The sequence below is a fragment of the Felis catus genome, chromosome C2, assembly GCF_018350175.1.
Source record: "Felis catus isolate Fca126 chromosome C2, F.catus_Fca126_mat1.0, whole genome shotgun sequence".
NCBI lineage: Eukaryota > Metazoa > Chordata > Mammalia > Carnivora > Felidae > Felis > Felis catus.
Genome location: NC_058376.1, coordinates 98,267,918 through 98,281,615, shown reverse-complemented (window position 1 = coordinate 98,281,615; position 13,698 = coordinate 98,267,918). Strand labels below are relative to the sequence as shown.

General features: G+C 36.8%; 1 protein-coding gene across 9 annotated transcripts in view; it reads right to left on the bottom strand.

Annotated features, from left to right (window-relative positions):
• Positions 1 to 13,698, bottom strand: part of ZBBX (zinc finger B-box domain containing) — a 121,453-nt gene that overhangs the window by 46,080 nt on the left and 61,675 nt on the right. For all 9 annotated transcript variants that reach the window (XM_045037305.1, XM_045037309.1, XM_045037306.1 and 6 more), the window contains 3 exons: positions 12,682 to 12,840; positions 6,882 to 7,056; positions 2,333 to 2,453 (listed from right to left, as the gene is read on the bottom strand). In XM_045037305.1, coding sequence (XP_044893240.1) covers positions 2,333 to 2,453; positions 6,882 to 7,056; positions 12,682 to 12,840 — 455 coding nt within the window. The remainder of the gene's footprint in view (positions 1 to 2,332; positions 2,454 to 6,881; positions 7,057 to 12,681; positions 12,841 to 13,698) is intronic.

Genomic DNA, 13,698 nt, shown 5'->3' with positions numbered 1-13,698 from the left:
GATGAGACTATGAACTTTAGACTTGAGATGATGCTACAATAAGTGAAAATCTGGGGCTCTTAGAATGGAATGAACATATTTTGCATATGAGAAGTTCATGAACCTTGTTGGGGCCAGGGCAGAAAGCTCTGTTCTGAATGTTTCAAGTGTTGTAACCCTAACTCCAAAGTGATGGTATCAGGAGGTGGGCCTTTGGGAGGTGATCAGGTCATACGGACAGAGCCCTTATGAATGGGATTAGTGCCCTTGTAAAAGAGATCTGAAAGAGACCCCTTGTCCCTTCTGCCATGTGAGGACACAGTGAGAAGATGGCCATCTATGAACCAGGGAGCTGTCTCTCTCCAGATACTGCATCTGCTGGCACCTTTATCTTGGAATTTCCAGCCTTAAACACTGAAAAATGAGTGTTTGCGTTTATAAGCTACCTGGTCTATGGTATTCTGTATAACAGCCCAAGACCTTAATTACAAAAGGAAAAGAATGAGTGTGCAGCGGAGCAATTCAGTGAGCACCACGTTAACCATGGGCTCAAGGTTAACATCCTGGTAATAAGATGCACTGACAGCATGATCCTGTGATACCACACTGAGAAGGGCACATCCTCTCTGTGTTATTCTTCCTCCAAATGCATAACCTCAATCTAATTATGAAAAGGCATCAGATAGACCCAAGTTGAGTATATTCTATAAAAAATCTGGCAAGTACTCTTTAAAAATGTCAGGGTCTTGAAAGACAAGAAAAGACTGAGGAACTATAATGGATAAGGAGCTATGACAAAAAAAGGCAATGTGAGATCCTGGATTGGATCCTGAAGTAGAATAAGGACAACAGTAGAAAAACTGGTGAAATCCAAATGAAGTCCGTAGTTTAGTTAATAATATTGTACCAACGTTAATTTATTGGATTTGATACATGCACTATGGATATGTAAGATGTTGCCATTATGGGAAGCTGAATGAACGATATGTGGGAAATCTTCATACTGTTTTACAACTCTTCTGTATGCCCTATTTCGAAATAAATTTTTAAAAAATTTGCCACATGAAAAACAGTTAAAGGGGCATGGGAGCATATATTAACCTGTCAAACAGAAACTTCAAGGAAGACATGAGGGCTGATTTCAAAAATCTGAAGGAATGCCTTGGAGAGGAGGAATTCAAGTTGCTCTGTATTGGCTTTATTGGTAGAATTGAGACCATGTTTATTTTTATTTTTTAAATTTTTTTTCAACGTTTTTTATTTATTTTTGGGACAGAGAGAGACAGAGCATGAACGGGGAAGGGGCAGAGAGAGAGGGAGACACAGAATCTGAAACAGGCTCCAGGCTCCGAGCCATCAGCCCAGAGCCTGACTCGGGGCTCAAACTCACGGAGAGACCATGTTTAGAAACCAGTCGGAAACGAATTACAGCTCACTAGGAGATACTACAACAGGCAGAATGTTCCAAAAATGGAATGGGCCATTCCAGGACATAGTTTTGCATGAATGAAGGTGAAGCAAGGGCTTAATGACCCCTCCTCAGGTACATTCTAGACTGGTCCTCCAACACCTTGTTCCTCAAAATGCAGAATTACCTACACAAGTATCAGCTGAGAGCTGTTAGAAATTCAGAAGTGCAGAGTGCCAGTCTCCACCCAGACCTACGGAAGAAGAATCTGTATCTTGCCACAGTCGGCAAGTGATTCATCGGCACAATGAAGTGTGAACAGTATAGTATATGCCCTCTAGTATAGGGCAAAGTGAGCCTTTAAAGGTACCTCCCAATACAGATCTTATATGACCATAAAACAACTATGAATGACTCTAACATGTAATTAGTAATAATTTTAGTCCAATATTTAATAGCTTGACTTTTAAACAATTTATGAAATGTCACAGCTAATGATATACTCTTTGAGTAAAATAATTGAATACTGTTAATAACACTATAATATTAAAGGTATAATTAAAAGTAGATTCTGAAAAATAGAGCCTCACAAGTCTATGCTAATGTAAAAAAAATGAGAGTGATACCTTTTCAAAGTAATCTTTCATTTATTGCATTATTTTTGCTATTATTCTTAAATTCTATACCATATCTTTGTCTTTTTCTCACATACACATTTGCATTTTTTATAGCAAACTCTAAATGAATGATGCATCACATACATAAATAAAATTTAAATCCTTATTAGAACAGTAGAAGCTTCATAGGGATTTAATATTGCTTTAAAATTATTTATGCAAATGTGAAGCACACATATAAAACTGCTACAAAAAAGCATGTCACACAAGCCAGGAACAGAAACAGCTTTTATATTTCTTATTAATAATGCAAAATTTCAGAAAATACCTTCTGTGTTTTTTAAGCCATAATTTTTCCATATACGAAAGACTGTCTTCTTTAAATTCAATATTGAGTGGTTCTCTCCAAATTTTCAGATTAGTTTGTACTTCACATTCTCCCGATGAGTCTATAAAAATAAGTATAATGTGCAAAATTAATGTAAACTTGTCTATAAATTACCATGTCTCTCAAGATATACCAGTCACCAATTTTAAAGCAAATATGCTTTGATATTTATCTATGTAATCAATAGTTGTAGGCTTAATAAATGCACAAGTATTAAATGTTAGCAATTTATTAAAGGACTGTATAGACACTTTTCTTCAATAATCCCTTGAAATGAAAGAATCTTATGATTCATAACATTTTTAAAAGCAACTAATTATTTTAAACGATAAAGATAAATACAAGCAGATTCATTATATATTCTATAAATGCACACACACATAAAGGTATGTATCATAGCCACTGACAATAATATTTACACATTATGGGAAATGGAAAATAAATAACTCAGAATGGCACCTGGAGGAGACAACTGTCCTCATGAATTTATAACTCCATGGCAATTCGCTTCCAGATGCTTAAGATGTTTCTGAAGTACTACTAAATTAAAGCCATTATTCAGAGATATTTAAAACTGATGGAGTTTTTGGGAAAGAAAGCAATATAAATCCAGGATTACCAGTCTTTCCACCCTCTTAGATACTACCCATCTCTCCAAACTGACCATCCTGTTGGAGGAGAAGAAAGAGAAGTAGTAAGGATGGGAAAAATTATTTTTGAAGACTGAACCTAGAGAACAGTCCCAACCTCATACCATAGCCTTTAGTGAATAGCTTCCAGAAATAGCCTAATACCAGCAAGAGAAATAAACCAAAAGAATGTAAGTCACACTGTCCCTATTCTCCCCACAAAGTAGAGCTGTGTTGAAGAAAGCAATCGGAGGAAATTCTGAGAAACACCATGAGAATGCACTAAACTGAAAGAAAAGAAGTTAAGGACATGAACAAAAGCAGATCCCTCCACTACAGGTCCCCCTTTCCAGGGCAAAACAAAGTATTTCTTGACAGGATAGCTGAAACTAAAAATGAGGACTCGCTTTTTTGTTTGTTTGTTTGTTTGTTTGTTTAGTCATAGAGAAGAGCCACTGTGCTTGAGAGATGATCCCCTAGATCTGTCAAGTGATGAGTAGGAAGAAGGTATAGCATCTGGCCTGGGATTCACCCTTCTCCCATTATCAACGGTACATTCCCAGGAAATAAAGATGGTGGGTGACCAGGGTTAGTTTGCTTGTTAAGATGTTAATAACGGGGCACCCGGCAAATAGATTAATGATATGTATGGAGAATATTATCTGTTTAATGCATTTAACAGGATAGCCATTGTTTAGAATTGCCTATAGCAAACAAATCTAGAACGCATGGATCTATGAAACTCATCTCCCTTGAAAAGTGCCACATACGTAACTTAGGTTTTGGTTTGCTCCCTCGTTTCATGGTTCTCTAGCTACCTTTTGTGAGAATTTGTGTGAGATGCCCCTTTGTTCATATTAGCGGGATGTTGGGTGTTTTTCTCAATAGACAGTGCCAAACTCTTAAGGTGAACATATGTTTTGATGTGTTTGATGAGGTGTTTGAGGAACAGCCAGGCAGCCAGTGGAGCTGAAACAGAGTAAGCCAGGATGGGAGTAACAGGAAGTGAGATCACAGAGATAATGGACTTCAGATTACATTGAACCTTCTAGGCCACTGTAAGAACATGCCTTCCACACACTGAAGGAAATGAGCCTTGGGAGTTCACATAAAATGAATTCAAGTTAGTAATCAATAACAGAAATAACTAGAAAACTTGGGAATTCAAAACGTGTTACTAAGCTAAATGGCCAAGAAGCATATAAATAGATACTCAATAACACTTGTATTGAGTTACACAGAGTAAATATACCATTTTATCTCTAACGGACCAACAAAAATTTAAAAATCTGACAAAGTGTTGATGATAACGGGAGGCAACCAAACCTCTTAAATACTGCAGGGAAGTATAAACCAATATAAAACCTTTGGTAAGTAATTCAGTTTTATCTAGTATAGTCGAAGACATATACATCCCATGAGCCACCTATTTCAATCCCAGGACCAGACATCCTAGAAATGTGTGCACATGCATAGCAGGAGACCTGTACAAAAATATTCATAACGGCATTGTTTGTAATGGAAAAATGGGAATCAACTCCCCAAACCATCAACATTAAACAAATAGTGGTATTTGCATATAAAAGAAAACTATCAAATAGTAAAAATGAATAAAATACAACTATGCACATCTTCAAGGATAAATCTCAGTAAATAATAGTGAGTGAAATAAACAAGGTGCAAAAGAATACATATACTAGCTTTCTGCTTGCTACATCCAAATTTAACAATATATTGTTTAGAGACACACATATGCAGTAAACTACAAGGAAATTAAAAAAAAAAAGAAGAAGAAATACCCAATCCAGATCAGTGACAATCTCTTAGGAGAAAAGAAGAGAAAGAATGGTGCTTACTGCTTTGTTTTTCTCCATAAGCTATACAAATTTTGTAAATATTTATTTTTCTGTATCCATTTAATGTCTTGGAAAAAGAAAAGCATTTATAAGCATATAGATATAATAAACACATAGTCATATATAATACTCTGGGGCAAAAAAAAATCACTTCTATCAACAAAAGTCCTCATCTTAATGATTTCTCCTGAGCAACCACTGACACAACATTTCTGCATTTATAAATTTATTTTAAGGTAACTGTACAAGTAAATGAATAGCCGATATGGTGATCGTAACTTATTTTACAATAGTGAGAATCAGAAACAAAATATCCATCAAAAAAAATTCTGATTAAATACATAATGGCATACAGAATATTATACAACAGTTACAATTATAATTGATGTATAATTGCATTTATATGTAAAGTCATCCGTGACAGAATCTAAGCAAAAAAGTTACAAGTAACATATATAGTGTCACCCCATTTATACTTGTGTGTGTTTGTGCCACTGCATCTATTGAAAAATATGTAACAACATGTTAACATTGATTACCTCTAGATGGTTGGATTGGGTTATTTCCATTTTCTTCTTGGTTAACTTTTTGTTCTAACCAAATCATTTAAAATAATCATTATATTAGTCTTATAATGTAGTTATATCCACTATGAAAATTTTTTTCTTCTTTGACCTTATCTGATTTATCAGATCAGTCCTTTTATTATTTTAAGCTCTATGTCTTTCAAAGTAGACAATCAGAAAGGTACGTTTATAGAAGACTTAGTCCCTTTAGGAGTAGAAAAGTAAAAAATACATCAAAATATGAAAGTTCATATAAGAAGCACATAAAATAACATAGGCAATGAAAGTTATATTAAGGTACATGCTACAAAGAGAGTATATAAATAAAATCTTGGAAATATTAACAAAATTGATGTGGCATGAACAAGTGTGGGGAAAAATATTTCAAGGAGAACATTACTCAGTAAAAAGTCCAATTCTAATTGGAAGGTGGTATGTGATACCTTGACATAAAGAATGAATAATCAGGAGAATTCCTGCCCTGAAAAAAAAAATGAAATAAAAATAATAAAATTGGATACTGTCAGTGAAGATCAAAGCTGATTGAAATGTATTACCTAACATTTTATTTTCAGTGAAAAGCTATCAGAAGTCTCTATAAGATTCTGAGTAATAAAATCAATAAACCAAATACTCTTAAAAGTATGATGTTCCTCAAGAGATACCAGGAAATGTAAAGCAGAGACAGTATGCACCTCAGTCATCCAATTTTCGATATCTAGAATGTGGGTGCAAAAATCATCAAGGAAAAATAAAAACAAGAAATATCCCCTCAAACAGAAAAAAATAAGATAAATCTTAAGTTTATAGGAATCCTTGAAATATATTTTTTCAAGACACATATAAAAAAAGTTATTTACTTCTTTATCTCACAGATCCTCTTGTTTTATGTATAATTACAGCTCAATAAAGGAACAGTTGTCCTGACAAAACTTGCTTCCAGGAGTTGGGGAGCTGAAAGCATTCAATTCTCCACTCATCTGACAGTCTGAATTTACACAGGAAACAAATGCAAATCTCCCCAGTGCTCAGGTCAGGGTTCCATAAATATTAAACCACTAACCGCTGGTTGTACCGTGAATACTCCTTTAAGGAGTTACAGCGAACTGTTATCCCAATTCTAATAGTTTTTGAACACTGCAGTTATACTCACAGAGAATGGAGATAAGTAAAACAAACTCAGCTTTATAACATTCATTTTATAAAAATAGCTGTGGGGCGCCTGGGTGGCGCAGTCGGTTAAGCGTCCGACTTCAGCCAGGTCACGATCTTGCGGTCCGTGAGTTCGAGCCCTGCGTCAGGCTCTGGGCTGATGGCTCAGAGCCTGGAGCCTGTTTCCGATTCTGTGTGTGTCTCTCTCTCTGCCCCTTCCCCGTACATGCTCTGTCTCTCTATGTCCCCCCCCCCCAAAAAAAAAAATTTAAAAAAATAGCTGTACCTGCTTTTGCCGCACGGAAGTTCTGACTCTCGTTGTTATCATGGTGTCCAGTTCTCCATTGATTTAAAGCTTCCTGAAAGGACTGGGAAGAAGCCTCTTCATCAAATGACCCTTCACACAAGAGCCTATCTCTTGGATTTGAACATTCTGCTCTTTTTGTGGTTGGAACGTCTACCTAAACCAATTAAAAGTCCATCTAAGTGTGCTTTACTAAATTTTCTGTATCTTAAAATACAGGCAGCATTAATTATTAGGCATTTTGAATCATAGATTACTTTTAAACTTAAAAATGGAATGTTTTTAGTTTGTACTTATTTATATGCTTTACTGATTTCTTTAAAACTGTATCAGCAATTATAAATGGTCTCTTCAAAATTTGTTAAAAACTAGAGCTTTGAACTGAGGATTTATCATCATGTCATTTACCAGTGTTCTCCCTGGAAGGCGGCATAGCCATGAATCTCACTCCTCTACTCCTCCAATCTGCTCTCTGCAACCCCTTCACAGGAGAGAGAGCAGATTTTTTTTAATGCTTATTTATTTTTGAGAGAGAGAGAGAGAGAGAGAGAGAGAGAGAGAGAGAGAGAGAGAGAAGACAGAGCATGAGCAGGGGAGGAGTAGAGAAAGAGAGGGAGACACAGAATCAGAAGCAGGCTCCAGGCTCTGATCTGTCAGCACAGAGCCAGACGCAGGGCTCGAACCCACGAGCCTTCAAGCTGTGAGATCATGACCTGAGCAGAGCCACCCAGGCGCCCCTAGAGCGGTTTTTTTTTTAATATGTGAATCTGATCATGTCACTCCTATGTTCAAAACCTTCCAATGACTCTATGAAACTCTTATGAAGCCTCCTACTAGGACCTACAAGACCATACGGACCTCATAACCCTTGTTTGTTTGTTTGTTTGTTTGTTTGTTTGTTTGTTTGTTTTTACTTCACTTCCTTCAATTCCTACTTCATTCCACTGGGCTGTAGCCAAATTTACATTCCTGCAGCTCCTGGAGCCCATGAAGCACACTCTGTTGAGGGGCCTGCCCTAGCCATATCTAACACTTGGAATGATACTTCATATTTTCACATAGCCATTGCACTCATTTCAGCTGGTCTCTGTTCAGCTGTTACCTACTCAGAGAATGGGTGATGACCCTACAAATATACCCCCTTGGTGTCCCCCAGTTTCAATTCCCTTATTTGCTATATTTTTCTCCCAACAGCGTCTCTGTGTGAATTTACTCTATACGTTTATTTATTGTCTGTCTCTTCCCATTAGAATGTAATGAGATCCAGCCCTTTGTCTTTTTCTTCAGTGCCAAGAACAGTGCCTGGCACGAAATAGATGCTCATTAAAAGTCAGTTGAATGAACAAATTAATTAATGTATATGAAACATTGCATGCTTCTTAGCATAATGATGAGGAAAGGGTGAATTCCGTACAAAATAGAGATCCTCTGTGAACACACAGAAGAAAATAAAGGCAGCATTTGGCAGTTATCCAGTCAATCAGAGAAAACAGCCAAATTAAGAAAATAAAGCAAAATAAAGTCCACACTGATGCTGAATTAACAAGGTGGATTTACCTACACTGATCAAATTACTAAATCTCCACTGTGTATCTTCTAGATACAAAAGTAGAATCCTCTATGTTCACCCCTTAATTGCAAAATAAACGGGAAGACTGTTAGAGTATAATTGAGAAAAGAGTATTAAATATGTGTCCAAAATTTTAAATATTAACAAAAAGCATCTGGGAGTCTGAAGACACTGTGCCAGCTCCTGGCCACAGAAACGCGGGTTAAAAAGTCCACAATAGAAACAGGTGCTAGAAATGGGTATTTAATTCAGATAAACACGATTTTTACGGGCAAAAGGTGGCAGGGATAGTATTCCAGAGACAGGAATGGTATATACGCTAAAACATGGAGTCAAACAGCACAGTGGCAGGGAACTGTTACCAGTTTTCACTGCAATAGTAAAAATTAAGATATGAGAAAATATAAAGTGTAAAACGTACTCTGGGGCAGATCGTAAAGGATCCTGCTGCCAGACAGAGGAAATTAGACTTACACATAATGAAAACACAAAGCCACAGAAGAGTCCTACACAGTAGTGTGGCAGAGAGAGAAATTAAGGATTAGTGAGTTTGGATGCAAGGGAACCAGTTAAAATGTTACAGCTAATTGGTAATATCTATCAACATTACAAATGTATGACCCTCTTCAACTAGGAATTTCAGGATTTTATCATATGGATACACACACATACACACACACACACATGTGCAAAACAATATTTTTCAAAATTATTCTTTATGCTATAGTTTGCTCTGGCAAAAAACCCAGATAGCATAAATGTAGGTCAGTGGAAATTATATATTTTAATTTAAAATTTTAAAATTTAAATTTTTAGATTTTAAAGTCATTTTAATATCTAATAAATGGGGTGTTTTGTAACCACTATATGGAATGAGAAGGCTATAGAATGTACCTAAATAAAAAAAAACACATTGTTAAGTGTAGAAAGTATATTTTCAGAGCAGCGTCTAACATATTAATATTTGTGTAAAGAAATACATAAAAACAAAATTGGAATAATTATTGACTTCTAGAAAGGGAGAGAATGAAATCCATTTTCCACATTATAAGCCTATTGCACTTCAAGAAAAAGCTAATTTCAGTATTTGGCATAGAAATGAGGATAGAAGTAACCAAATATTCAAGAGAGTTTTTAGATGCTAAACTATATGAGACATGGTAACCAACTGGACATGCAGAGGAAGAAGAAAAGGGACTACAGAAGATCAGAGCTCTTGGCTCACCTGGAAAGCTAGAAGATATGCTGTCACCCATGGTGACATCTATATAGGTTTCGGAGAAGAGGTAAATTTAGTGTGAAGATAATGAATTTTAGGGACACCTGGGTGGCTCCGTTTGTTAAGCTTCCGACTTTGGCTCAGGTCATGATCTTGCGGTTCATGGGTTCAAGTCCACGTCAGGCTCTGTGCTGACAGCTCAGAGCCTGGAACCTGCTTCCGATTCTGTGTCTCCCTCTCTCTCTCCGCCCCTCCCCTGCTCGCTCTCTCTCTCTCTCTTTCTCTCTCTCTCTCTCTCTCTCTCTCAAAAATAAACATTAAAAAATGTAAAAAAAAGAAAATATTGAATTTTAGAAGTGAGAATCCAGTAATCAGTATGTGAGTGTATGTATTTGTACTGCACTAATGAAGAAACCCTGAAATCTCAGTGCTTCTTACAAAATGGTTTAAATATGCAGTGATTCCAGGAAGTCTCCAGGGCAGCTTCTTTCCAACCAATGAATTGGAGACATAGGACATTTTTATTTTACAGCTAAGCCTTCGGAATACTTGGGTTCCTCACAGTAGTGGCAGGATAAGAAAAGTCAGAGGATTGGACATTGGCTTTTAAATGTTTGAGCCCAGGGGTGCCTGGGTGGCTCCGTAGGTTGAGTGCCCAACTTCGGCTCAGGTCACGATCTCCCGGTTTGTGAGTTCGAGCCCCACGTCGGGCTCTGTGCTGGCAGCTCGGAGCCTGGAGCCTGCTTCGGACTCTGTGTCCCCCTCTCTCTGCCCCTCCCCCACTTGTGCTCTGTCTCTCTCTGTCTCTCAAAAAATAAATAAATAAATAAATAAATAAATAAATAAATAAATAAATAAATGTAAAAAATAAAAATAAATAAATGTTTGAGCCCAGAACTGCCCTATGCCACTTGCACTCAGAGCCCAACTCAACTCTGCCCAGTTCTGAAGGGACTAGGAAATTTGAAAGAGCACATGGAACCCAGTGCTGGGTATTCATTATCCCTCTAAGCCACATGATATCCCTGCAAGATATGTTATACTATCCCCACTTTCTAGATGAAAGAACACATTTTAACAAATTCCCCCAGTGCTTCTGATGTTTGTTACAGCTAGAGAACCACCGTTCTTTGGCCCAGAAGGGCATCAAGCACATAAAGGAATTATCTCTTCAGTGTGTGCACTGAGTCCAGCTGCACACCCAAGGCTTGAGAGTAGGGACGTCCAACCAGAAGTACTCACATCCCGATTACTGAGCAGTTGTTAAAACCACACCTCGGGACCCACAAAGTGGCTGACCTTGGTCATGTGTGTTTCTTTAACGCTTTTCCAGCTAATTCTAATGTACACATCTGGATGAAATCATTGAATTGACAGCTTTTAAGTTAGGACAAGAAGTGGAGGAACTTCATAGCATATACATCACCTATGGGGACAAGAGGAGTAAGCTTTCTAGTAGGGCTAGATACTTAGTTCCTCTCTGCCTCTGTCGTCCATTAAATGGGGAAATAATAATGGAAAACTTATATGATTATTGTGATTATTGGATAAATTAAAAGATTAAGCACAATGACTAGTGTAAGGTGTTTAACAAATGTTAGCTGTTCATTTATCACCATTTTTGTTGATAAGATAAATTAGATAAAATGGCAGGCATGAAGGAGAAACCCTCAAAACCACAGCCTCTGTGTAGTGGCTAAAAGCAAGTAATTTGGAGACAGCCTAAATTTAAATCTAAGTTCCCCTATCAATGGAACTTAGGCAATTTATAAAAACTGATCTTTGTCACTATTTTCTCATCTGATTAAAAAAAAAGAAAGAAAAATTAAGAAAGGACAAAAAGAGAGAATACCTGAGGGGCTCAGTCAGTTAAGCGTCTCACTTCGGCTCAGGTCACAATCTCACAGTTCATGGGTTCGAACTCTGAGTTGGGCTCTGTGCTGACAGCTCAGAACCTGGAGCCTGCTTCTGATTCTGTGTCTCCCTCTCTCTCTTTTCCTCCCCTGCTCACACACACACTCTCTCTCTCAAAAATAAACATTAAAAAATTAAAAGAGAGAGTGAGAAATAGAGAATACATGTAAAATATGTAGAACAGTACCTGGCACATAGTCAGTCCTCAACACATTACTGTTATAATAATGAAGCTATAGCTTGTTCAGTGATTCTTCACAATCACCTGTGACAGGTCTACTAGAAAGTAAAATCAATGTAAAAAACACCTACTTTCCTGGACAGTTCAAACACTGTTTCTTTGTTGGGAGAGAGGTCCTACTAGCATAACGCATGTTTTCTTTCATGTTCTGTAGGCATGGGTTTGGAACTCAACAAACTGAAGTTCAAGCCTGACTCTATCACCAAGTAACAGTGGGGTGACTTTCGCCAAGTTTCTCACTATTTCTGAACTACAGTGGAAACAAAGGTGAGTGGCAACTATAAGAGTGAGGATAATTACATAGATTCAAGTTTGAGGAAGCTTATTTCTCTAAAGAATCAATACAAGTCTAATATAAAATACAGAAATGAGCTGATGAAAGCTTACCTAGTACATCATGGGATCAGTAGCCAATCTGAATAATGACTAAGAAATTGGCATAAATCCAATTTTAAATAAGTATAAATTGCCTGTCATCTAAAACTTGGCAATGTTTTGTATTTTTAGCCTCTCTGAAATCCTGACTACGATAAAATTGTTATATTGCATTTTGTGTGTGTGTGTTTCTCCCAAATACTCATTCATTTCCTGACATGGTGGAAATGCCCAGAAAGCAACATGGTCAAAGAATCATTCATAAAAAAAATCACTATTCAGTGGAATCAAAGTAGTCCCCTTAAAAGGATTTTTACAGTCAAGATATTTTTCATTTGTAAAAAGAAACAAATTCAAACATTAAATAACAATGTGGTAAAATAATCTGCAAAACTCCATAGCTCTAGCTACGTCTATGATCATGTAGGACATGAAAATGTCTACTATATTTTACTTAGCTTACCTCAGAATTGCTCCCCTGCAGAGGAAGAGATCTGGGTTTATGCTGACTTTTACTAATCTCTTTTACAGAATTATTCTCCCCTTTCTGTTCATCTGGATTAATATCCTTGATAAACCGATGGGCAACATCCAATACATTGGATAATATTTGAGATTTTGCCTGTTAAAAAAGGAGCAAAATATGACTTAAAAGACTAATATGTCAGCCTAAGTAACTTAGATACATTAAATCATATTTTTATTATTCTAGGATTAGTAAAATTGAATACATTTTATTTAATATTTCAAAACACAAATTAACATTGATATCATCCAATATAATAGTGATAACTGCCATCTATTGAGGGGCTAGTTTGTGCTCTTATTATCCTAAGGATCTTAAAAACATGTCATTTAATCCTCACATCAACTCTAAAGCATAACTATTTTTGCCTCTGTTTTAAAGGTAGAGGAATAAAAGCTCTGATGATTTAAATAATTTAGGACTGGTCACATGGTGAGTGGGTGGCATGGTGAGCTGGGAAATAACCCCAGGTGTGTATAATTCTAATGACTCATAGCCTTTCCTCTAGGCCAACCCCAAATAGATAGATGTGCTATTTTGTGCACAACATAGCTAAAGAACTAAATATAGCTAATCTAATAGGAGCCTGAATAAGCAGTAATGAGCATCCCTTGTTGATAAAACATTTTTAGCAAGTATTAGGTATTCAAAAGTGCACATCAGGAAGTGCCTCTATCTGTAGGTTCCCTAGTAAACTCCAAGTTGTTCCTCATATCATATCTTTGCTCATGAGTTTCCCTTACCAAGGAGGGCTTCTCTCCTCTACATCTTCTTTACCTGGCAGACTCCTACTTCTCCTTCTAGATTCATCCCAAGTTATTCTCAAGGTCCAGGAACGTTGCCTTGCCTTCTTCCCTCTGGCTGTGTGAGGTGCCCATCCTCTGTACTCTCTTCATACCCAAAGTAGATCTCTACCAGCTCACACAATACTGATTTTACATCACCTTTTGATAT